The sequence below is a fragment of the Cyrtonyx montezumae genome, unplaced genomic scaffold (genome assembly GCF_038088225.1).
Source record: "Cyrtonyx montezumae isolate F1298 unplaced genomic scaffold, pur_monq_1.0 scaffold_50, whole genome shotgun sequence".
NCBI lineage: Eukaryota > Metazoa > Chordata > Aves > Galliformes > Odontophoridae > Cyrtonyx > Cyrtonyx montezumae.
Window position 1 is genome coordinate 728,261 of NW_027072057.1, and position 26,755 is coordinate 755,015.

General features: G+C 42.3%; 1 protein-coding gene across 2 annotated transcripts in view; it reads right to left on the reverse strand.

The window, feature by feature from the left end:
* GAS7 (growth arrest specific 7) overlaps window positions 1-26,755 on the reverse strand; it is a 103,411-nt gene that overhangs the window by 3,989 nt on the left and 72,667 nt on the right. For both annotated transcript variants that reach the window (XM_065748622.1, XM_065748624.1), the window contains exons 8-11: window positions 20,857-20,931; window positions 15,990-16,068; window positions 12,219-12,347; window positions 10,144-10,267 (exon numbers count right to left, since the gene is read on the reverse strand). In XM_065748622.1, coding sequence (XP_065604694.1) covers window positions 10,144-10,267; window positions 12,219-12,347; window positions 15,990-16,068; window positions 20,857-20,931 — 407 coding nt within the window. The remainder of the gene's footprint in view (window positions 1-10,143; window positions 10,268-12,218; window positions 12,348-15,989; window positions 16,069-20,856; window positions 20,932-26,755) is intronic.

Genomic DNA, 26,755 nt, shown 5'->3' on the forward strand with positions numbered 1-26,755 from the left:
TTAGGTGCAAACAGATCATTACACAAAACCAAGAGAATACTGAAGAATTAAGAACAGGATTACACAGACCAAGCAAATGTCAAAGAAGTAAATGTATCTTAAAAATCTTGCACGGACTCAGAACTTAGGGTAGCAACCAAAGTCTATTAAAAAACAAAAAAGGAACAACAACAAAAAAAAGCATTGGGATTTAGGACTTAGAGGCTAGGCCTTCAGGAAAACTGAGTGTGCTCCAGGAGACTCCTTGGGTATCAGACTCCGGATATTCTTCACCTACCTGGGTGAGCCTGAGACACTACACAGCCAAGAACGTGAAAGTCACAAAGCAACTGACATGGAAGCAAAAAAGCAACATCACTAGTTAGTAACTGAGGCACTGTTGAAAGGGTGTAGTTTTATGCAGCATCTGGAAGTCTCAAGTCACACTATCCACTTGCAGCAGAGCTAAGTTCAAAGCTAGATCAGTAATGCCACACGCACCCCAAGTACCCCAGTTGAGCTGCTGCATAGCAATACATGTGGGGATAAGACAAGTCCTCCCACTTCCATGCACTACAACAGCAGCACAAAGTTTGGTATAGTGATGGAGGAGACTCAAGCCAAACTACTAGTGACTCTAATGTGATCTTCAGCTCTCCCTTGTTTGTTCAATAATCAACTACTAAATAGTTATTACAAACAATTTCCGATGACCAAAGTGAAAAAAGGTTGTGAATTTACAGGTGGACAAACAATATTCATCAAAAGCCTCCTGTCACTAATGAATCAATCCTATGATTTGTTTCTACTCAAATGGTTGTCTGTATACAACCTGCAAATGAGACTCTTACCAGTGTCCTCAAAACCCAGATAGGCTAAGAAACCTCAGTGTTTTAAAACTGTAAAGGACCGCTCTACCACAGGACAAAGAGTGTTTTGATGTTGAAGAGCTTAGAGGTTGGAAATGATAAAGTAGTCACTATGGATAAGGATCAGGGAGATGGTCTTCAGAAGTGACATCGTGGTGGGGGTCTGTTATAGACCGCCTAGTCAGGATGAAGAAATAGACGAGGTGTTCTATAAACAACTCGTAGATGTTGCACGATGGCCAGCACTCGTTCCCATGGTGGACTTCAACTTCCCTGACATATGCTGGAAATATAATACTGCACAGAGGAAGCAGTCCATGAGATTTCTAGAATGTGTGGATGATTGCTTCCTGACACAGCTGGTGCAAGAGCCTACCAGGGGAGATGCCTTGCTAGACCTGCTCTTCACTAACAGAGAAGGACTAGTAGGAGATGTGAAGGTTGGAGATTGTCTTGGCCAGAGTGACCATGAAATGGTGGAGTTTGCTATTCTTGATGACGTCAAGAGGGTGACTAGCAAAACTGCTACCTTGGACTTCCGGAGGGCAGACTTTGACCTGTTCAGGATGCTTGTTGCAAGGGTCCCTTGGGACTCGCTCCTGAGGGGTAAAGGGGTCCAGGAAGCCTGGATGCTCCTCAAGATGGAAATCTTAAAGGCACAGGAGCAGGCTGTCCCGGAGTCCCGTAAGTCGAGCCGGAGGAGAAAAAGACCAGTGTGGATGAACCGGGAACTTTTGTTGAGACTCCGAGAGAAAAGAAGAGTCTATGTCCTCTGGAAGATGGGACAGGCTACTTGGGGAGACTACAGAGAACTGGCCAAGATCTGCAGGCAGAAAGTTAGAAATGCTAAAGCCCAGCTTGAACTTAGACTGGCTACTGCTGTAAAGGAGAACAGGAAACCCTTTTACAAATATATTAACAGTAAGAGAAAAACTAAGGAAAATTTCTCTCCTTTACTTGATGAGGCAGGGAATGTATCCACAGATGATAAGGAAAAGGCTGAGGTTCTCAATGCCTTCTTCACATCTGTCTTTAACAGACAGAGCAGTTGTCCACAGGGTACTTGCCCTGACCTGGAAGTCCGGGACGGAGCGCATAATGCACCCCCTGTGATCCAAGCAGAGATGGTCAGAGATCTACTCCTCCATCTGAACTGCCACAAGTCCATGGGACCAGATGGGATCCACCCAAGGGTGCTGAGGGAGCTGGCAGAGGTGATTGCCAAGCCACTTTCTGCCATCTATCAGCATTCCTGGTTATCTGGAGAGATCCCACAAGACTGGAGGCTTGCCGATGTGACTCCCATCTACAAGAAAGGCCATAAGGAAGACCTGGGGAACTACAGGCCTGTCAGCCTGACCTCGGTATCAGAGGAAGTTATGGAACAAATGATCTTGATGGAGATCACATGGCACATACATGGCAACCAGGGGATCAGACCCAGCCAGCACGAGTTCACAAAGGGCAGGTCGTGCTTGTCCAACCTCATCTCCTTCTATGACTGGGTGACCAGACTGGTAGATGAGGGAAAGGCTGTTGATGTAGACTACCTGGACGTCAGCAAGGCCTTTGACATGGTCTCCCACAGTATTCTCCTGAGGAAACTGGCAGCCCGTGGTGTGGACAGGTTCACTCTTCTCTGGGTGGAGAACTGGCTGGAGGGCCGTGCCCAGAGGGTAGTGGTTAATGGAGTTAAGTCCAACTGGCGTCCTGTTACGAGTGGTGTCCCCCAAGGGTCAGTATTGGGGCCCATCTTGTTTAATATCTTTATTGATGACCTTGACGAGGGAATTGAGTGTACCCTCAGTAAGTTTGCAGATGACACCAAGTTGGGAGGATGTGTCAAACTGCCTGAGGGTAGGGAGGCCCTTCAGAGGGATTTGGATAGGCTGAATAGCTGGGCTGAGCTTAATAGGATGAGGTTCAATAAGACCAAGTGCCGGGTTCTGCACTTTGGCCACAATAACCCCATGCAATGCTATAGGCTTGGGGCAGAATGGCTTGAAGAATGTAGAGAGGAAAAGGACCTGGGGGTGTTGGTTGATGCTCGGCTTAACATGAGCCGGCAGTGTGCCCAAGTGGCCAAGAAGGCCAACGGCATCCTGGCCTGTATTAGAAATAGTGTTGCCAGCAGGAGCAGGGAGGTGATCATCCCCCTGTACTCAGCTCTGGTGTGGCCGCACCTCGAGTACTGTGTTCAGTTTTGGGCCCCTCACTACAAGAAGGACATTGAGGCCCTGGAGCGTGTTCAGAGAAGGGCAACAAAACTGGGGAGGGGTCTGGAGCACAAGTCTTATGAGGAGCGGCTGAGGGAGCTGGGATTGTTTAGTCTGGAGAAGAGGAGGCTCAGAGGAGACCTTATTGCACTCTACCACTTCCTGAAGGGGGGTTGTGGTGAGGAGGGGGTGGGCCTCTTCTCCCTGATAAATAATGACAGGACGAGAGGGAATGGCCACAAGTTGCGCCGGGGAAGATTTAGATTAGACCTGAGGAAACAGTTTATCTCTGAAAGAGTGGTCAGGCACTGGGATGGCCTGCCTAGGGAGGTGGTTGAGGCACCATCCCTAGCGCTGTTCAAGAAGCGTTTAGATGAGGTGCTAAGGGATTTGATTTAGTAGTTCAGTGGGTAGGGATGGTGATAGGAGGATGGTTGGACTAGATGATCTTGTAGGTCCTTTCCAACCCAATGAACCTATGAACCTATAAGGACAGACTGCAAAGGAATGAACTATGGAAACTCTAGTTAAAATGCATTTGTGGTAATGTTTCTGACAGTGCTGCATATATCAGCTTTACAGGTCTCAAGAAAAACAGTTCCTAATGGACCTCATGAAAATGATTTTAGCCTCTGCAGAAAGCACGCACAAATAACATCAAGTAAGTTTTCTCTTTGCTACAGTGTAACACACAGTACTATATTCTCAGTATGCCTTGAACAGAAGTTATTTAAATCACTGAGTTAATAAGACAAAAAGTTCACTTTCAAGGAAAGAAGTAGGCAGCAAAGCAAGCACCCACACAGCTGTGGGTAACTGTGATTTAGTGAATAACTAAGGAAGGAACTATAGTTTAAGGAATAAACATCCCCAACTGAGCAAAAGGTCTCCAACTACCTTTGACAGAAACTTCAGAGAAGTCAAGAATTAAAATGCTGACCCCCAGGAAACAGTGTATGTAGAATCAATCCAATGGGTTTGTGAGGTGTGAGGTTAACACAATGAATAATAATAAATGGCATTATAGCCAAGATATTTTATAGATGGTATAGTTAAACAGATTATTGTGATGGAAACGAGACAACCAAACCAAAGGGGAAAAACGCTTACCCACACTCCAGGCTCACGAGAGGAAACTCTAAAGGAGAGATCTCCAAAAAAAGATCCTTCCCCAGTGGTGGTCAGCCCTTAAATGGGGTTTAGGAGAGGTGGAGCCAGACTCCACCCCTTCTGGTCACACAGGTACACTGCCTTCATCTGTGCTCCTGTGGCTGATTCAGTGCTCAACTCAGGTGATCTATCAGTAGTTCAGGCCGTGATTCAACAGTTCCCATACACTCCACCCCTTCACAGCATAAACTAATGTTGACTACAGGGTTAGTCTTCCCCAAGACAGGGATCCAGCACATCACACCGCTTATATAATTGCCCATCACGATGCATGTTGATATAATCTAGGATGATCAGCATATGGTTCATGTTCTTTCATGGGCCAGTGCTCGGTGGTGGTATTGGAGGCATGCTGTCACATGGTGCAGGTCCATCCTACACTGCATCAGATCCAGGTAGACCATCACTGAGTGTCACACATGATCTCACAGCAACACTGGAACACTTCAATAGCACTTTGGTCCTTCTGGTGATCCTAAACACTCAAAGACTCACAGAGAGTAAAACAGACGTTTCAGGGGTACAAAGAGGGGAAGATCTGCCCCCCAGGGCAAGATACAGATTGTATTCTTATCTTAGGACAACACTTCAGCTTGTACTGAGGCATGCCCCAGCTGCCTGTAACAAACTTGTCGGCCAGATATCTGCGGCTGTACAAGTGTATCATGCATGAAAGGGGGTGTCCTGATCTGTCATAGGGACATAGTAAGGGTCCCTCTAGCAATAAAGACTGGAGTGTTGACCACAATATCAGTAGGCCATGTACCAGTTACCGGAGGGACTAACAAACCATGGAGTCTCTTCATCCACCCCTGCAGAGACTAAGAGTCTCAGCCTTGAGAATACCACTATAGCATTCAATAAGGTCTGCCCCCATTGGATTATATGGCAGGTGGAATCGCCATTCGATACTGTTTTCTTCTGCCCATCATTGCACCAGTAAAGTGAATCCCTTGGTCGCTCTCAATGACTTGAGGTGTCCCGTAGGTAGCCAACAATCTAGTGAGTCCTTGATGGTATATGCCTGGTTTGCTTTTGGCACTGGATAGGTCTGCATTAGCCCACTTGCGGTGTCAATGCAGGTCAGGGCATATCTCACCCCCTCAGACAGAGGGAAGGGCCCAGTGTAATCAACCTGCCATAGTGGTATAGATTGTGTCCTCTAGCAAGACGGGCTGTTGTTTTGGGCCGAGATCTCAGTCTCATTTTGGAGCAGGCGTCACAGTCTCGGCATGCCTGGACAATGTCAGATAGTTGTATGGGCAGTCCCCATGCTTTAGCAGCTGCCCACATGGTCTTCTGCCCAGCATGCCGCAGCTTTTGGTGTAACCAGTAGGCGATGTTCTCAGACAGTGAATTCTCAATCCATTGAACTTGGGCCAGTGTGTCGGCTTCATCATTTTTTGGTGACTGTAGGGGCTGATGACCAAGAAAAGTGGCAGACATGTACAGTCCTGTATTTAACTACACTCCATATGTCTAACCACATATCTTTGCCCCAGATTGGTCAGGTGTGCACAGTCCAGTCCTGGGTAGCTCACTGCATGATCAAAACAGTGAGCCTCCAGTACACTGCCAAACTATCTGTGCAGATATTCAGAACACTATCAGTGGGTTCCCTGGTTACTATCATCCACACTACTTGCAGTTTTGCCCTCTAACCATCCCCTTCCTCAAACCAGATTGTGTCTGTGGCAGGATGGTACGCCACTGCTCTCCACTTGCTTGGGTTGCCCTTGCTGGACCCATCTGTGTACCAGGCATCTTCAGGAATGGGATCACCATGATAAGTCACTGGGCCTAAAATCTTTTGAAGCTCTTCTTTCAGTGGTGATGAAGACAGACTACTTCTCTGACTTAGATAGGCAACCCATCGTGCCACTGTTTGTGCATGGGCCACTGCTGTCTTAGGAAAGTGGGTGAGGTCTCTTATCCACCCCTGAATTGGCAGGGTGGTCTTAACTACGATTTCAGCTGTTTGGGTTATTGGCTCTTCTGCCTGTACTGCAGAGTAGGCAGCCAATAACCATTCCTCAATCACACTATGTATCTCTTCCGCTCCATGTCAGACCTGAGAGCAGAAACCAATTAGGGTCCAAACAGAACTCTGGTGTTGCCATAGGCACCAGCCAAAGTCATCCTGAGAGACATGAACATCCAGTTCAGCTGAGAGGGTAGGGTCAAATATACCCAGTGCCTGGGCTTGTTTAAACGCCTGTTTTGCCTGTTGAAAAGCACCATGTTCCATTCTCCCCCAGTCCCATAGCTGTCCCCATTTTGTGAGTCTATATAATGGTCTCAGCAGCTGTGCTAAATGAAGTATAAAGGAACACCAATATCCCAATACACCTAAAAACTCTTGCAGCTGCTTTGGTGTTGTAGGGACTGCGGATGCATGAACCTTATCTACGATGGCACTGGGTCTTTCCTGACCAAACTACTCCCAGAAATTTCATAGACAGGCCCAGACCTTGCACCTTTTGAGGATTTATAGCCCATCCTCTTTCTTGCAAGTAGGCAGTCAATGAATCTGCCTCTTGTCCTACCACTTCTAGTGAGTCATATGTTAAGAGGAGATCATCAATATAGTGGAAAAAGATAACATTATTAGGTTTTCCCCAATTAGCTAGGTCACATGCCACTAAGTTATGACAATATGTTGGTGAATGGACATACCCCTGTGGCAGGACCTGAAAGGTCTACTGCCTGCCTCGCCATGTAAATGCAAATTGATCTTGTGATTCCTCCGCAACTGGAATACTGGAACGCATCTGCCAAATCTAGGACACAACGGTAGGTTTTTATTTCCCTTCTCAGTGTGTCCATTAGGGAGGCAAGTTTTCCAAGTTTTAGTTGGTGTTTGTTGTTGGTGGTTGTTCTGTCATACTCCAAATTTTCTGGGAATACTTTGACATTTCTGTTAAAGCCTTAGTTGTTTCCATAGTTAGAGTGGGATGTGATTAGGCTGCCCATCAATCTTAGCAAAGGCAATCTCTGCTCATATCAAATCACTAAACATCTGTCTTTGGGACATCCATATTGAGCCTGATTGGGGTGCCTGTGGGGCAGCCTTCCTGGTTTTAATCAGTAGTACCTTGGCCTTATTCTACTATGTGAACATTGCACTTTGCTCTTAAGCTCTCCATTTCCCCTAAATCTGTTAGCAACTGAGCAGCTTGTTGAATAACAGCCTTCGAAGCCACTAAGGGATTTAATATGGAAACTAAGATTCCATAAAGATGGGAAGGAGCCTGTTTCAGGATCAGGTTTCTCACTCCTGTTATCAGTTTTTCTAAATCTGGGCTCTCAAACGCTTCTGCATGTATCACCTCCCTCACACTGAGCTCCTGAATATAGGTATGAAGGTCTTCCACAGAGAACCGTAAACCTGTATGTAATGGTATGTCTGTTTTGTTAGGCCATGCTAAATGGCAGGCTGCTATCAGCCAATATGTTATTGAATGATTTTCATTAGAATATTGAACAGCAGAACACAATCTCTGTCTAAGGGCCGAGTGTACTGTAATAGATGCTAATTTAGACATTTCTGTTGCACTGACTAGTACACTTTCTGCTCCTGAATCCCACAGCCTTAATAACCGAGATGGTATGTTATCTCTGGGTTTCTGATGAAACTGCTGTACTAAGTCCATTAATTCATTAGCTGCATATGAACACGCTGTAACATGCAAGATACGTCTGAGCATGGGTCCATTGATCAGGGGACACCTCTGCTGGTCTATCCTCTATCTTTCTTTGTTTATTGAGTTGTTATGGGACAGATCTCAAAGGGATGAATTGAGGATGGGGCTTCAAGATCTGCTTTGGAAGGTTTATCTTCCAGGTCACCCAGGTCCATTGTTTCAGAAACCTGCGTGGCCTCTACTGAAATGAGTATGTAGTTGTTTTACTGTGAAATTTGGATTTGGCTTCTTTGCTGTTAATATGCCCAGCTGTTGTTCTAATTTCTCAATTCAACTGTGCAAAAGTTGGTTTTCATTTGCTGTTATTATTTGTTGTTTCTTTTTGACTTAAGGCCACCAATAGAGGCCATGTCATGGTAGACGTGGCTAGCTATCGGTCTTTTGTAATCAGTATATCCTTGCTTAATCCAAGAAAATATTCTGTCATGCGGGATGGAGAAGAAATATCTCCCACAACCCACAGGGGACCTCATTTTTCAATTATCGTAGCTAGCCCATGGTGATGGTGGTAATGGTAATCCCAGAAATCCTGAGATCTAAACTGCAATGGTCTGATCTAGGGGAGTAATGTGCTTCCTCTTACCCCATTTAATGATATTCCATAAAAAGGATATTTTAGCACTCAAGCCTGCCTGGCTTGCCAAATGTAAAGTGTGAGGTTAACACAATGAATAATACCAAATGATATAATAGCCAAGATATTTTATAGATGGTAGAGTTAGACAGGTTATTTGTGATGGAAAAGAGACAATCAAAATAAAGGGGAAAAATATTCCTCTCTCATGAGTGCGATAGGAAACTCCAAAGGAGCAATCTCCAGAAAGAGATCTTTTCCCAGTGGTGGTCAGCACTTAAATGGGGTTTAGAAGAGGTGGAGCCATACTCTACCCTTACTGGTCACACAGGTGAACTGTCTTCCCCTGTGCTCCTTATGGCTGACTTAGTACTTGCCTCAGGTGATCAGTCAGTGGTTCAGGCCACAATTCAACAGTTCCATACAGGGCTTGATAGCTTGCTTATCTTACAAGTACTAGTGGTTCTTAGAAAAAGAATAAAAGCTAAAATTGCACTTAGTTTGAGCAGTAAAAAGAGCTGTTTCGGCCATAAATTGAGAAAAAAATAGCGGGAAGGGCCATGCTACCTTCATCCCTTATACATGACGGTTAGAAAGGAAGACTGCAGTGAGTCTGTCTGAGATCTCCAGGGCCTAAAAGTACATCTGTTGAGTATTTGAGCATACTTAAAAGAGTGAATTTGCAGGTCTGTAATCATAACAAGGAAAACCCCAGACTCTTTGCTGCCATTTTGATGCCCTTGGTAACCCTGACTGCCCTTGGAATCAGGCTCTTCCTTTCTTGTTCTTTATCTGGACCCATAAAACTCGCCTTCCTGGTTGCACAGTAACCCAGCTTCAACAGGAACGATGCAGAGTAATCTTACCCCCGAATGCCCTATAGTTTGCTTACGCTTCTTTGTGACTGGAGAGCTGTGTTTAGATCTCTGATGTGAGAGAGCCTAACCCACAGATCTGCTGCTTTCTAGGAAAGCACCAGCCTGCTACATGAGTGGTAACAATAGGTCTTGTGCTGGCAGATTGTTCACCTGAACTAAGTATCTGAGCAAATTACAAGCATATTTTGAAAACCCCAAAGCAGTTAAAAACAGAGATCTCAGATAAGAGACACGCATCTCACTATCTCAGCACAATCAACATCAAGGCACAACACAAATGTTTCTGTCTGAAAACTAAAGCGCAAAAGCAGGCTAACTACACTGACTGGACACTAATACCACTTCAGAAACACTTCAGGCTATGACAAATTTATTTAGCTTTTTAAAGTTTCACAAACACTCTCTCAGCAGAACTGACAAAAAAATGTTAAATTCTACAAAACACTTTCCTTTTAGTTATCAGTATCACACATCATTTTCTGATGTTATATTAGAAAAAACTGGTTTTGCTTTTTCTTTGAAAATAATCCTCCTTGTCTAAGGTTAATTGCAGGAGAGCTGGACTAGATGACCTTTAATGGTCCCTTCCAATTCAAATGATTCTATGATTTAGATTTCATTGCTGCAATCTTAAAAAGCAAGAAACATATGGATGAATGGTCAATTACATCCCAATTATCCATCCCACAACCTCCTAGCTGGTTCCCCAGTGCTGCACATACCTCCCACTAGCACACAATCACAAATACTCACCTGCTTGAGTAGACTTCCGCCTTGCCTTTTTAATTTCCTCTTCTGTCTTGTTGCTGAGCTTCACCTCCAGCTGCTGTGTTTTCATTTCCAGGTCCTTCTGTCTCTCTGTCAAGGCTTTCCGGGCCTTGGAGTAATTAGAGATCATATGCTTTACATGAAAAATGCTTCTAGCTGCTTCCAGCCATACATGACTTTTTCAAACATGTGTTAGTAAGAAGTCAGGGATTCTGCATAAAACTGGGTTCTAACTGGCATTCAAGTTACTAGGACATCATATAGTGTTTAAGAAAGGATCCTACAATGATATACAATTTTTCACTGACAAAACTGCAAAATCATCTGGACTCTCAGATCTCTATCTGCCTTACAGTATCAAAAAGTATCATTAGACTAAAGTTTCTTAGAACTTTCTCACTCTTTCCAAAACAAAAAGGAGCTGAAGCTTCTTCCAAGTCTCTTAACAGACGCCTCTTACATATGCTTTTCTTCAGTACAAATCGAGTTTCAACTACATTACAGAACTTATTTTCAGCTACCTTATAGTTTCAGTATACATTTATCAGGAACTTTAACAATAGGAAATTTTAGTCTTACTTTAGAAAAACTAATTCAGGTAACTGACAACAGCAGTTCATAACATAGAAATCAATAACCGGAGACCTGTTTACAACTGATTACTTAAATTATCTTAAATTTCTTCAAAATTTTAAGACCTGATTTATCAGTGCAATTACTTATTCAGGCAAATCACCAAACTGTCTGAACAAATGATCAGAAATACCAACGCAAGTCATCTTCTCATTTGCTTACGTTGCCTAAATACATAGGGAAAACTTATTCTGCCCCAACTGTTCCACTTGTTATAAAATAGGTTCTTCTGTTCTTTTTCCAGTTAAAACTAAGAGTGCTAAAAACTAAATTTGGATGATTGGATTTATTAGCATCTTGCAGTTTTTCCATGTCACACCTGAGAGTAACTTAAAACATTCTCAGTGTTACCTTAATTTTTCAGTTCAGTTTTAAAGACAGTAGGCTTAGTTTGGCAGGTCACAAGAGGGAGCTGCAGGAAAGCTATCTGGTGAGAAGCTACGTGCTTCATCTGGCAAATGGCAGACAGCATTTTTTTTAAACGTTCTTTATTCTCAAGCCTACTTCTTCTGATCCATCCTTTTCAATATCCCTACTGTCTTCTGATTAATCTTCTTCAGTATCCCTACTGTGAAGACTGTAAAGAAAAGTGCTTTCTCTGAATATATACAGTCCAATAATCTTGTCCATCCTGCTACTACTTTGCCCTTGAGATAACTTTCTCCTGTGCACTCTGATCCTTAATGGAAGTTCAAACAACCTTTTGGGTTGAGTGAGACATTTTCTTCTCCAGCTCATACTCAAAGAGCAAAGAACCACACAATTTAGCCCAAGTATCTTAGCTGCTGAGCCACACGTATCCTATTTCCTGACAGCTACTCACAAGAAAGCTCTTTTCATAGGCATATATACTATATAAAACTATATAATCATGACCTCAGTTACCTACTGGATGCTTATCTTAAAATAGCACCTGAAACTAGGGTGCTGCAGTTTGCTGTGACATGGCAAACTGGTACTAGGAGAGTGTTTGCAAATTACCATGCCAAGTTTGATCTAACTTTCTTGGCCATCTGCTTCCACTGTACAAGAACATACTGAAGTAGATGAGCCCTTGGTCTTTGCTATTCTAATGCAATGTCTCTTAGATTTTGAGGGTAATACACATGACTTCTGGACATACACAAGCTAAGAGTATTTCTGTCAAAAGTATTGAAAATATGTTATCCCAAACTGGAAAAGAGAAGACGTAACAAAAAGCTAGCCCAGTGTAACACATGAGCACTGGCTGTAGGTCCTAGCTTCCCAAAATACAGCTAAGCCCCAAACCACACCTGGAGTCCAGTAAAGCATAACCAATAGCAGAAAGTATTCAGGAGAAATTTTTAAGGCTCCTTGTGGTAGAACAGAAACTTTTCACTGGAGCAGCTGTTTCTGTGTTCTAGACAGCAGTATCTCAAACTCTCCATTTTGTTCTTGACTCCCACCTTTTCAACCGCTGCATAGCGGCTGGCCAGTTGCTTCCTTAAGTCCGAAATATGGTGGTCACATTTCTTCATGTCTTTCTTAAAGTTCTCTCTGAAGGTGAGCAAGGGTTTTTCTACCTCACTCTGAAGCTGATAAAAAAAAAATAAAGGGAAAATGGTATTAACGAAGAGCTGAGGAGTAATTCCTGGCTTTTCTGCTTATCAGAGAACAAGACAGAGTAAACAATACAAACACTGCAGACATAGGCAGCACCACACTGCAACATTTCTCTTACCCAAGTTAGCTCTAATTGATGCTACTACAAACATCACCTCCTCATAGGACAGCTCCACTAAGGGAATATTTACTGAGGAAAGCAGAAAGGCATACATTTTGCTTTTTTCTGTCTCTGTTAAATCCTCTCTTTTCTTATATGTAAGATCAAACCTCAGGCAATGATTATAGCACTAATTGCAGTTCTCCAATTTTGACCTAACTGATGCAATTTACCTACCCAAAAGTACACAAACAAAAGCCACTAACCCTGACTGCAGTGAAATGACTCAACACACCGAGGTTACACGTCTGTATGTACTGGGAAAAGAGATCCAATAATGGCACATTTTATTTATTTCTGCTAGATGTAAGGGAGCCTAAAGAGAAGAAACTCTGAGCAGCTAGTTGAGCCCCTTAAAAAAACAGTAAGAAAATCATTGTGAAATGGACTCATGAAAGACCCACTGAGTCCACACATGACTGCAAGTACAGGTAGTTACCTCTGGACTGTAAAGTGCAGACTTTACAGCTAGTAATACTCAATTCTGACAGAGTCTGTATCCCATTGCTCTGTTAACTTTCTCATATATATATAGTTTTGACTTTCTGGAAATGCAATCTGAATGGATAAAGACATTTCATCCCACCAGAAGCAACCCAGTATTTTTTTTCTATGATCCTTCCAGCGCAGGTGCTTATGCTCTGCTTATGCAGTTGGGTTTGGTCCTCAGTCACTTCTCATGGACCACAGTGGAGTAATATTAAATAGTCCCTAAAATCAAGTAATTTTTGCTTTCCTGTAGAACTGTTTTAATTGAGAAAGACATTTCATTTGAGTTCAACACAGCTTTTTGATAAGAGAGATGCTACAAAGATAGCCTAGGCCCCATAGCACTTCCCAGAGAAGTTAACAAAGCTGAAGAGGATAAGGGTAGCACCAAGGTAATTTAATATTGCCTACAATTACCCAAAAGTCAAGGAGCTAAATTCTTCTTCATAAGACAAGGCAATGTCACAACAGGTGGCCACAAATGATATCTTTGGAAGGTTCAGACAGAATACTGTTTTAAAAAAATATCACAAGAATGGTAGTAGAAAATTGATACAGGTTAAGCAGAAAGGTTGTGAAATTTTTGACCTTAAAAGATATTTAAGATTTTGCTAGACAAAGATGTAGCTAACTTGATCCACTGTGGGTGATAATCTTGTTCTCAATGGGAATTTGGACTAGAAAACTCCAGGCAATATTTTTATGACCCTCTACTCATGATGGTCCTAGACAAGCTAATAAAGAGCTGTCCACAGCCTTGTGGTCCAGCATAGCTGTATAAGTTCAATACCTAACGTAAAAATGAGTATCTGTGCCAGTAGTATTTCCAGTGCTCAGTGAAAATAAGAACTGTCTCAGAGAGAAGTTCTTCATGACTCTGGTGGCAAGTGAAGATGTAATGTATTAGAAGTGACAGAGATATCAGTGTCTGAGTTTGAAGTGGCTGAACAGGCAGAGAGCCCTTCAGATTTCTCCATCAATGGATGAGTTAACCTGAGCAAACAAGCCAAGATGACTCAATCAGCCTTGGTGAGAAAGATAGAAACCTGACTCATCTAATCCAAGCAGGAATTGCTGCAAAAACCCTCATGAAAATCCCCAGAGCCAGAGAAACCAAACAGGAGAAATTTCAGAGGTATCCATCCCTGACCAACAGAAAATTAAAGTATTATTACATGCATTTAATAATGAGATCGTAAAATCATGAGATCCCCAAAACAATGGGAAATGCATCATCAGTAAGTTCCCAGGCTGTGCCTGGAAAGATCATGGAGCAGATCTTCCTGGTTACTATGTTAAGGCACTTAGGAGGTGAAGAGGTGATCCAAGACAGCCAGCATGACTTCACCAAGGGCAGACCATGCCTAACCAATATGGCGGCCTTCTATGACAGCATCAGTGGATAGGGGAAGGGCGATGGATGTCTTCTATCTGGACTTCTGCAAAGCCTTTGACATGGTCTCTCACCACATCCTTCTCTCTAAACTGGAGAGGTATGGATTTGAAAGATGGACTGTTGGATGGATTAAGAACTGGTTGGCTGGTTGCAGCCAAAGGGTTGTGATCAATGGCTCTATGTCTGGGGGGAGGCTGGCCACAAGTGGTGCCCCCCCAAGGGTCGGTCTTGGGATGGATGCTTTTCAACATCTCTATCAATGACATAGATGATGGAATTGAGTATACCCTTAGCAAGTTTGCAGATGACACCAAGCTGAGCAGTGCAGTCAATACACTGGAGAGAAGGGAAGCCATCCAGAGGGACCTGGACAGGCTGGAGAAGTGGGCCAAGGCAAGGTGTTGCACTTAGACTGGGAGCAACACCAGGTGTTTATACAGACTGGGGGAAGAACTGGAGAGCAGCCCAGTGAAGAAAGACTTGGGGGTCCTGGTGGATGAGAAGCTGGACATGAGCCAGCAGTGTGCACTTGCAGCCTGGAAGGCCAACTATGTCCTGGGCTGCATTAAAAGAGGGGTGGCCAGCAGGGAGAGGGAAGGGACTGTCTCCCTCTACTCAGCTCTTGTGAGGTTCCATTTGGAGTACTGCGTCCAGGCCTGTAGCCCCCAGTATAGGGGGATGTGGAGCTGTTGGACTGGGTCCAGAGGAGGGCCACGAAGACGATTCAAAGGGCTGGAGCACCTCTCATATGAGGAAAGGTTGAGGGAACTGGGCTTGTTTAGCTTAAAGAGAAGGCTCCAGGGAGCTCTCACTGTGGCCTTCCAGTACTTGAAGGGAGTGTATAAACAGGAGGGGGAACAACTGGTAAAGCATCGGTGTTGAGTTCAGAGGATGCTACAGGAGCTTTTGTAGAGGATTTAAGTAGCAGCAAAACAATAAGAGTCCTATTCACCGCTTGACTATATCCACATGTCACTCAGGGTACACCTCCTTTAATTGGAGATCAACCAGGGAGACCAATAGGGAGCAAGAAGTATTTCACTAATTACAACCTTGAAGTAGAAGTTTGAAGCAGAGCAGTGGGTAACCAGGGCAGCAGCTGGTTGCCTGAGTAATCTCTGCATAATCACTTACTGCAGAGCTATAATTTTCTTTCAGAACATGGTTGTTGTACTTAGATATCTGCATCTATATTAAACTTGATCACCCACAGAGGTTAATACAGTTCAACAGGATGCAAGCATATGCCACATGTGGTGTGAAAAAAAACAGACTTGTACAAACATATTGTACAAACAATAATTTGTACAAAAAGTCTCCTTGGGCATCACTTGAGAGAAGACCTGAGAATAACACAAAGTAAGTTCCCACTGCCCTTTTCAGAAAGGCTAATACGAATACATCAGAGTCCTGGTTCTCTTCCTTGCAGACAGGTAAAGTAGGTCCTTGGTGAGAAACCAAACAGTACTATTTTTGTTTCTCTCTCTAGAGAAAAAATATGTACAAGCTTGAGGCAAATTATCAACTACAGTGCAAAGATTTTTGCAACAGTGAAAATAAACTATTTACCTTAGAAGAAAATTTGAGATGAACCTCTGCTTCATCAGCGAGACTCTTCTTTAGCTGAGCCCAAGCCTCTCCTAGTGTGCTGAAAAAAGACAATGTAGCAATGATCAGCGCAGTTTTCAGAACATCAAGATTCATCAGGCAGCTTCATGTGACACAGCAAAGGTTTGTAGCATATCATGTTCTGCAAAATCATGGAAAAGCAACAGCAGAAATCTGAGAAGATAACTGGTCTCTGATCAAGGAATAATTAATCACATTTGCACTGTACATGGCAGTTCTCTGAAAATACTGTTCATAATCATCTCCAGTTACAGAGATCCCAAGGCATACTGAAAAAAGATACTTTGCTATCTTATCCTTAACATTTTAAACGTATATTTATCCAACATTATTTTTTTTCTTATACTTAGAATAGATCTTTAAAAGTGCATTTTTCCTTTACCTCTTCTACTTTAAACACTAGAGCCGGTGAGCAAATTATTCAAATTCTCTGTGCAGAAGTCTTTTAAGCATTTGAAAGATATCAGGTCCTTCCTCCCACTCTCTTTTGCTTTCAGACAAGTTATTTTCCAGACAATGTATTCTTAGGTACAGTCCTCTATACCGTTGCTGTCCAACCTTTCAGCTTGCCTGGGCCACAGTGAGTGAAGATTAACTGTCCTGGTTGCATACTAAATATGTAGTATAGTTAATGTATATACGTAACAATTTCCTTTAATATTTTTCATTAAAACATAAAAAAGAGGGCAACAGAACTATATAACCAGTGGGATATTTGACCTTGCTTTTGTGTTTTGTGTTCCCAAGTTGCCTATCAGAGATTTTTTTAATCTAATTTTACTCTACCTGAAAACAGTTGCTCACAAATGTATATACTGTCAGAAAAAAAACTACATAAGGGGAGATTTAGATTGGATATACGGAAAAAATTATTTACAACAAGGGTGGTGAAGCATTGGCACAGTTTGCACAGATGTGGCGGATGCCCTGTCCTTGAAGAGATTCAAGGTTAGGCTGGACCAGGATCTGAGCAACTTGATCTAACTACGGTTTCCCTGTTTATTACAGGCGAGTTGGACTAGACAACCTTTAAAGTTCCCTTCTAACTCTAAGGATTCTACGGTTTTCTATGATTCTATGAATAAGGTATGATTGTGAAATCTGAGATATCTTTCTCTGGGAAGACAGATCTTATAAAAGACCATTAAAGAGACATGATCAAATTTTTATGTGAGTTGAATGTCTGCAACTCTATACATTCCATTCAAAAATTCACAGGTATTTATGTTGACTGAAAATGGAGGCGCAAATATGCCAGAAAATCTGAAAGATATTTTTGGCAATCTTGAAACCTATTGTCAAATTCCTTTATCAAAACAGAAAGCAAGGCTGCGTATTTTTTGCTGTTCACAGAACTGCGAACAGTCATTAGCCAATGTATGAAAATGCATGAAATGATTTTTCATGACTTCAGCTTGCTGTAACTTAAATTTATTTTGAATGTTGTCATGGCTTGAAACGTAGCACAGATAAGTTGATTTCCACCTTGAAAACACATGTTTGACTCATTTAAATGAGTGGTCAAATCCAGGAAGCTGAACCTGTAAGCCACTTTTTGTCTTCAAGTTCTGGTGCAAATTTTCTTTCTGATTCCACAGATAAATCAATTTCATTTCACAAATGCTAAAATCCTTTTAGCATTTTAACCCGACTTAGACACCTTCCTTCAGAAGAGTAAATGATGACCCCATAATCAGCACTGCACTTCTAAGGAACTCCTGGGATTGGTAATGATTCAGTTCCCTGGACTTCATAAAATTCACATCTTTATGATAATGTAAAGCATGCAAAACATGGGTCTCAATCTGTGTGTGTGTGGCAGGCCCCAGAGTTAGGTCAGCTCTGCACTGTGCCCTGACCTCCACAGCGTTCCACTGTCACCTACAACCTGTGCTTGAGCTGCATGCAACTGAGTAATGAAAACTGATGCTAAAAATCTCACAACAATTCTACAAGTTCATGATCTTATGAGGCTGCATTACTAGCTGCCCAGGGCTGCATGTGGTACAAAGGTTGGACATGCCTTCATAAGATCCTTTCCAACAGCCCAGATTCCTCTTAATGTTTTGTAACAAAAGCTACATCATCTTCCAGTTGCTAAGCTGGTCACAAACTTGTATCAGACACACTTTCTTCTGCACATCTCAGTGTGATTGCTTTTTTAGACATCAGCATGGAGTTGTTGATGAATAAGCTTGTGATTCACTATAAACAGATCCTCCTCCCACAAACTGTTATGTAACTGTATCCTTCACATCCTTGTGGAAGCATAAAACCCAGTACTTTTCCCTTACTGAAATGAATTTCAATTTTTTTTTCAGCTCATTTCTCTAGTTTACTGAAATCATTCTGAAACGCAATCTTTTCTACATATTTTACATGTCAGCCCTCCTAGATTTGCTTCATCTGATTTCAATAAACCCATTCTTTCTTTTATCACAGATCATTAATGAATATATTGAAAAAACATCTAGACCTGAGACAAGCTTTGTGGACTCTCAACCCGTAGCTACTCACATAGCTAAGTGTTGAGTATAATTTCCCACCTAGTTTTCAGCATCAGCCTTTCACCCATTTTTCCTGCCTGCCTACAAGAATTTCCCATTGTCAAAAGCTACACTAAATTAACAACTATGATGTTGACTCCTTCTTCCACATGGCCAGTTATTCTCACACTGGAGGGATTTAGGTTGTTGGACATCATTGGTTTTGTATTCATCCATAATAACTGCTCATCACTTTGTTTTCCACTAAGTACTTCTATAAAGCTTGACTGCTTGTTCCACCAATTACTCAAGGTTATATAAAGCTGACTGATCTACAATTTCACAGCTCCTTCTCTCTCTCTCCCCCACCTCCTTTTCAAAAACAGTCATATTTACCCATTCCTAGTAGCAAAAATAGTAGTAAAAATTCCTCATCATCTGCGATTTTAAAATAGCAATCTGTAAAATCCTAACATTGCTCCAGCAAGTTGAGTCCTCTCAAGCATGTTGTTCATCACAGTTAAACACTCTGAAAACGCTTCACCTATGCAAGCTGTCTCAACTCTTCTCCTTCCCTAGTCACATCCTGAGGTCCCCTTCCAGTATCCATTTCTCACAGGTATTAGCTATCTAAGCTGCATTATTACAGTTTATCTATTTAAGTAAAGAAGGCATTTCAGCATATTAAGCATCTTCTACATCTCTTCACTAAGGACGATGATTTAAATTACTGTGGATTTTATCACCTTTTGTATCCATAACCTATTCCTCAGCCCCTTCAGGCCCAATTTTAAAATTTCCATGCTTAAGTTCTCATTCCCTCTCTCATTCCATGTCATGTTCCCCAGTTCCCTTCCCCTTTGCTCTTTCAAGCCTTCTTCCACACTCCTGCTGAGAGTAGTAGTAACAAGTATGAGGATGTAAAAGATGTGGTTTTAGCCTTGTGAGGAGCTTCAGCTCATACTTGAATATTATCTTCAACTCGTGGGTTGAGATAATTTACTAAGATGAAAGGGAAAATAATATTAATGTATTTATATAAATATATATATATTCTCTAAACAAGTGATGCACAGCACAGTTGCTCACCACTTGCAGACCAGTGTCTAGTCAAGCTGTGGCTGACATCCCTAACCAACTCTCCACGATTTAATAGTGATCAAATGAGGTCACTTGGTATAGAATATCCTTTTGGACAGTTTAGGTCACCTGTCCTGTTTCTGTCCTTTCTCAGCTCCTTGTACCCCCTAGGCCTACCATTGGCAGGACACTGAGAGAAGCTGCTTACCAACAAATAAAGCACTATTGTGTTATCAGCACTGTTTTCCTCCTGAAGCTAAAGCACAGCATAATATCAGACTCTGAAGAAAATGAACACTGTTCCAGCTGAAACCTGAACATCAGTTTAGATACTTAGAGAAATCTTGTAAAGCTTCACTCCCAAAAGAAACACGGTGTGAGAACTAGGGTGAGGACATGCATTTGGGTAGACAGTGATAGGACAGGGGAGGGCAGCTTTAAACTAGAAGAGCAGAGACTGAGATTAGATATTAGGAAGAAATTCTTTATTATAATGGTGGTGAGGCACTGGCACAGGCTGCCCAGAGAGTCGTGGGTAGGTCAAGTCAAGTGCTAGGGCTCAGTGGGCTGTAATGTCCCTTGCAACCCAAGCCGTTCTATTATTTCCAGGCTCAGATTTCAATCCTTAGATGGTTTGCATTGACAGCTAATTACAGACAGCTAATTATTTATAATCCTTCAGGAGTGGTATCTTTTCACTAATACTAAAGAACTGTAGTCTTGTCAAAAGTGCATTGCTTATTATCTTCTTGATAATTTCTCAGGTGTTGGTGCTGCAGTTTGTTCTGCAGCCTTTGTTAGGGTAAAAAATATTGGTACCAAAGACGTCCCAGTGCCAAGAAAATGAATAGCATTCCACTGTATTCCTTAGCAAGCCCTCTTTGAAACTTCCCTTTTCAGCACTGAATATGCTTTCAGCAGCATATTTATTCTCCACTCTCAAAGTAATTTAGTACATATACATGCTAATTCCGAGAGGAAATATTTCTGGTCCCAACAAGGATAGCATTAAACACATCATTAGACAAGCAAGGTTGCATACAGGTACAGGTAAAAAATTTACCATGAATATCTTTGAAAGAAAAATATTCCAAATCAATTCTGTATTTCCCAATACATTCAAAATGCTAAGTTAGGTAAACTCCTACTGAATGGAAGAGCTCAAGAAGAATGTCCGTATCTGTGCGGGAGGAATGACTTTAATGTTAGAAATTCTGCTAAAGTCACAGAAACAAACTTACCCTTCTTCCTGAGCAGCCAAGGAATTCTGAGACAGTTTGGACAGGTTCTTAGCATATTCCTCCTCAATCTTTATCCTACACACACATACAGAGAAAATAGAAAGGCAGCGGTAAATCAGCATTAACCCAAAACCCCACACAAATAGTGTAAGGAAAATTTCTGTATTTTAAGGGATCTTGCCACAGGAATTTTTCTTTCAGTCTTCAGTGGCTTCAGTTTCAAGATCTCTCTCTCCCTTTCACATACTAAAAATGCAGTGGCAAAAGCATGGATACATGCAGGAGAGCAGATGCAATAAAGTTGGAAGAAAAAAATTACAGTTCTGGAGCTCAAATAACAACGACAAAGTGTTTCCACAGTACAACATGAACTGTGCAAAATAGGGCTCACTTGAGAAGTCTATGTGCCAGTGTGCTGCTAAACATGAAGTCATACATCCCTGACCCACAGATGAGGGAATGCATCTATACTAAAAAATTCTGAGTGAGAGTGAGGAATGTGACATTATCAGCAATCGGGCTAGAGTCAACCACTGGAGGATGGTCTTCCACAGGATGAAAGGTATGACATGAGGAGAATAAGAGTTTAGAAAATCAACAGCAGCAAGCAGGAGATCAACTCCTTCTGATTAAAGAGGAAGAAACCAAGTGGATATAGGGTATCAAGTATCCAGTACATAAATGGCTTCTCCGTGTTAGTCGTGGCCCCTGGGTGCTGGACTGTACTTTCGCTAGTGACAGATGACATAGCTGGTGAAGACATGGCAGAGGCTTCTGCAACTGATGTGCAGGAGGGCAGCCCATGCCCTTCACCTACCCACACAGTGCTGAAGCAGGGTCCTGATCCTTGCCTACATTCACTTGACAGCACCATGCCAGTAACAGCTGAACTTGGCAGCATGAGTGGGGAGGAAGAGTGCAGTTGTTGGCACAGGATCACTGTAGGAATGGCCGCAGGGTGAAGAACTGTTAAGCGAGGTGGTGGGGGTAAGTTCTTACTGCACAACAGGGAGGGGATGAACAGCTAGTGGTTCAGAGGTGACATGAATCATACTTAAAGCAGAACTCCAGCTCCCCTGACATTCTCACCTAGCCAAACGTTTGCAAAGTTCTCCTCACTAGGGAGAACAGCTGCTTTGCTGATTTTCAAACAGGTTTGCTAAGTTTAGAACTTCTGATGAAGAGCAGTGTAGCACACAGGTGGAGAAGCTCCTGATTCTGTGCTGAGCTATACACAGTTAGAAGAAAAGTGAGACAGAAGGTGAGATATTTCTGGCATACCAGCTTGCAGTAGTTAGCTGAACACACACTGCTATAGGTAGCACATTCAAGATAAAGGGGTCCTTCTAACTAGGTAAGATACGTCTAATATTCTAGGATGATGAAAACATTGTCTAGATGTCACCCTGAGATGCAGCTGGCTGAGACCAAGGTGATACCCAGCTCTTCAGAGCAGTACAGTGGAGTGCATCTACCAACCTCATCCAGCACAATGAATTCACTTTCTCTCCATCCTCTGAGTACAAAACCAGCCAGCTCAAATTCAGTTCAACAAGAACACTACTCAAAAATAACCTCTGTCACAAAGAGGTGTCAGTTCACAGTTTCTGTCAACAATCAAGTTGCTGACTGTCCACACCTTGGTCCTCATCCATGGGTACAGCTGCAGAACCAGCAGAATGAACCAGGGCCACCAGCCACACCATGCTAACTGAGCCTCAACACCTCTTGTCTTCCTTCACCCACAACACTATCTGCCAGCACTTTTCTCACATCAATTTAGAACATATTACAGAAGAAAGCATACTGATACGGTTAATTTTGCATCAAATCATACAATGGTTTGGATTGGTGTCCCATTATAGGCAGGGACACCTCCCACTGGACACAGCTGCTCAAAGCCCCATCCAGACTGGCTCCAAACACCTCTGGGGACAAGGCATTCACAATTTTCACCTGTGCCAATGCTTCACCATCCTCGCTGTAAACAACTTCTTCCTAATACCTAATCTAAATCCACCCATGTGTAGTTCTAAGCCATTATCCCTTGTACTTTTTGCTATACTCCCATATGAAGAGTCCCTCTCCATCTTTTTTGGAGGTCCTCTTTAAGTGTTGGAAGGATTCATAGGAATGACCTAGTTTCTGTGTCAGTTAATCCCTGAACCTGGTTCCCAGCAGCCCTGCTCTAACCAGCAGCTCACCTTCACTCCACTCCACCAACAATTTCCTATACTCATTGTGCCAAGAACAATACTGTTACACTGTGCCAGAGAAAATCTGCAAGCAAGATGAATGGCATCTAGCTCCTGGCAAAAGCAGGGACTATCTAGAAAATATTTCCTATAGAGTCTGAAAAGGACAACAGCTTGTAACTGAGAAAAGCAAAGCCTGCAGAAGTCCTGTCAATCTCACTTTAGGGCAGAGAGGGAAGCACCTTCTCAGTCTCCAAACTCAGTACTGTAATACAAGTCAGACATAGACATATGGCATAAGACAGGCATATCAACTACCCAAAATTTATTTTATTTAATATTCCTCCCAAGCACAACAAACAATTCATTTGTAAGAAAAAGAAAAGCATAATTGTACAGCCAAAACTAAATGTAGGACTGAAGTCTCAGAAAACAAATAGATAATTAGGAATTAGACACTACTAAGAATACAGTCTGCCATGTCAACGAGGAAGGAACACAACACTGGAGTCAATAATTCCTCAAAGAATCATAAAAAGGTGACTGGTTACTGTGCAACAGCCTCAAGACAAAATAGTCCCCACTCCAACCTGTGGCAAAAATACCTTAAACACCTTAGCTTCAGTGGAAGAAAACAGCAAAGCAAAGACATACCTCAAAGGGGGAAAAACTGTTTCCCAGCCTTGGGCAATTTGCCTACCCTGCAAATACTCAATTGTTATTATTCTGAAACATCAACACACCAGATATACAAGAGTCCTTAGGTCTGTTTGACTACCTCTGAAAAACCCCAGATTGATTTGCAATTATTTCAGCTTCTTACAGATAAAGTAAATCTTCTTGTTTCCATTAACTTGTTTGAAAATGTTAAATATTTCACTTCCTGGGTAGCCAGAAACATCAGTTTCTGGGTATGTTTCCATAAATACTGTCTTAATTTTTATTTGTTCCAGTTGCTCTTTGGATGTTTATTTCCTATACCCCATTTCTTCTTTTCTTTTTTAAAGTACATTGTCTGCTCACATACAAATAAAGTTTCAGTCATGTCATCCTATAATAAAAAAAAATCTTAGAGAAATACAAAGGGAGGTGAAGATGATCTGATGCCACCACCATGTACAAAAAAACAAAACAGGTTATGACAACATAGAAAACACAGAGAAGAAGTAACAGAGGATATCTGACAGACATCTAAACAATTGTCACTTATGTGAAGACAGTGGCTAGGAGTCTTTTTACACTATTACTTGGGATTAAAAATTATCAGACAACAGAACTACTTTCTGTCGCTGTTGCAAATATGTGCACTGCAGAAGTCTCTGCTGTAAAACATGACTGCTGTGGTTTTGTGATTTTTGCTGTAAGTATTCCATCAGTATTCCAACATCACGTAAAACAATGGGAGTTAAAGAGTTAACGCTCTGGTGGGCAGAGGAAGAGGGATGGAGCTCCTGGCCCCAGGTTGGAAACCAGCCACATGCGTGCTGCTGCAGAGAAAAGCATGTGTTTCCCCTGCAGCATAAGATCTCATATTTTGGACATTATTCTCTCTCATTTTGTTTAATTTTGTTAGATTTAGTAAATTACCATTCTTCCTCAGATAGTTGTAGTTTTCTTTTTAGATCCATCTGCTACCTCCTTACCCTTCCCCCTCTCCCTACAACATATTGGTTTCTTTTTAAGTTCATTATGTTCAATTCTACAGTTCTATCTACATACAGCCAATTAAGGGCACTGATGGAAACACCTGCCTGGTGCCTATACATTCCAGCTACTTTAACAGACAATATGATGTTTGGACTGGTTTCCAGGTTCTTTTTTCAGTTCCTTATGCACATTCAGGATGCCAGCTTAGGGACTTTGTTATCAGTCTTCCTGCATGTACTCTCTGCAATAGTAATTTACATCATGTGGAAGAGGCTTTTCCCAAATTCAGAGAATGTTGAGTGACTGGGAATATGGAGAGGTTTAGGAAAGAGATTCGAAGTGTGGGGAATCCCCAGTGTCATGGGATTCTACTCTTGAACACCTGTGGGATCCTGAGAAACTAAGCAAGTATTTGAGTAAAGGATGGTGCAGCTCAGAAAGATTTGAGGAGGAATGGCTTATTTGGGGCTTGGCTTGTGATTATTGAGCTTTATAGAATACTATTCTGGAGAGGAAGAATTTCAACTGAGATCTGAACCAAAAGGGGAAACCTCCATGGTTCCCCCTCCAGGGGAAACATCAGACATGACTGATCACAGGAAGCACCAGTATCAATGTTGGTTGCCCTGTGGAGAGGCCAGAAATGGAAATGGGTGTCCTCGCATCTAGAACAGAAAGAAGTAGCAGAGGAAGTAGAGGAAGATTCAGATGAGGGGCCCTCCCCAAAAACACCGTAACTGAGAAAGGCAACTGAGAAACGTAAGAGATATGAAGAGGATAGTGAGGAGGAGGAAGCCACTGTTACCACTATTCATCGACATCTGAAAATGACTGAAATCCAAGGCTCAAGAAAGGAGTCTATGTGGTACCTGGATGAAACTATTGTCACCTGGTTGCTTCGGTGTTGGGACAATGGGGCCAGCAGCATTTCTCTAGATGGTAACAAAGCTTGCCAACCAGGAAGCATTGCCTGGGACCCAGCTACTGACAGAGGGATTAGCAGATATCTGAACAGAATCGCCACCCTCCAGGGGCAAATATTAGTAGCTGAGAAGGAAAGACATCCCTACAAAGACAATCTGGAGCCTGAGATGAGAAGATGGAATAATTTTGAGAAAAGCATCCAATATTTGAGAGAAACAGCTATGGTGGAAATGCTGTATGCTCTCACATTTTTTACTAACAATCCATGTGCAGAACTGTGATCCTGAGAAAGTGAGGAGTACGCCTGATATATAGCGGAAGCTCTCAAGAACAGCACCAGAGAGGTACATAAGTGCTAGAAGCAACATTCCATAGATAGTATTAACCAAGACAGAAGACCACCAGTTTTTGAACTGATTCTTCAAAACTTTGAACAAAAATTCCTGCCATCGCACACTTCCATTTGAGCCATATCAAAGGTAGCAGAAAGACTAGATAAAATGGAGAAGAGACAGCAAGGCATTATTGGAATAATTGTCCCTAGTGATTAATAGGGATGAAGTATCAGAAACACCCAATGAAGATCAGGATGATCCAAAGAATCTGCTGAAGGAGCTGATCAAACTGATTAAAGTCTCAGGTATCAAAGGCAAACACCTCCCTGCTCAAGCGAATGATAGCAGTAACTCCATGTCGTGTGCGGCCCTGTGGAGTTACTTACTTGTGGGGTTGCTAAAGTGAAGGAGCAACAGGTACCGACAGCTATTAAGACAGTGCACAGACGGCAGTATTGCACCAACAGGGATTCCTTGCTCCCCATTCACAAGCTGATTTGTTGGAGAGTTAGGGAGTGATCAGTAAAATCCACTCACCTTTTAACAGCCCCATGTGGCTGGTGTGTAAAGCCAGTGGAGAATGGAGGCTGATGACAGACTACCGAGGCCTGAACAAAGTCACATCCCCCACTGAGTGCAGCTGTGCCAGGTATGTTAAAACACCAGTCCAAACTGGAGTCAAAAGCAGCCAAATTGTATGCCACCATTGACACTGGCAATGTATTCTTAGCACATTCACTTCTCAATTTTATTTTTCCTTTGCCAGCTGATCTTTTTCTCTACCTTCTACTGCTCATA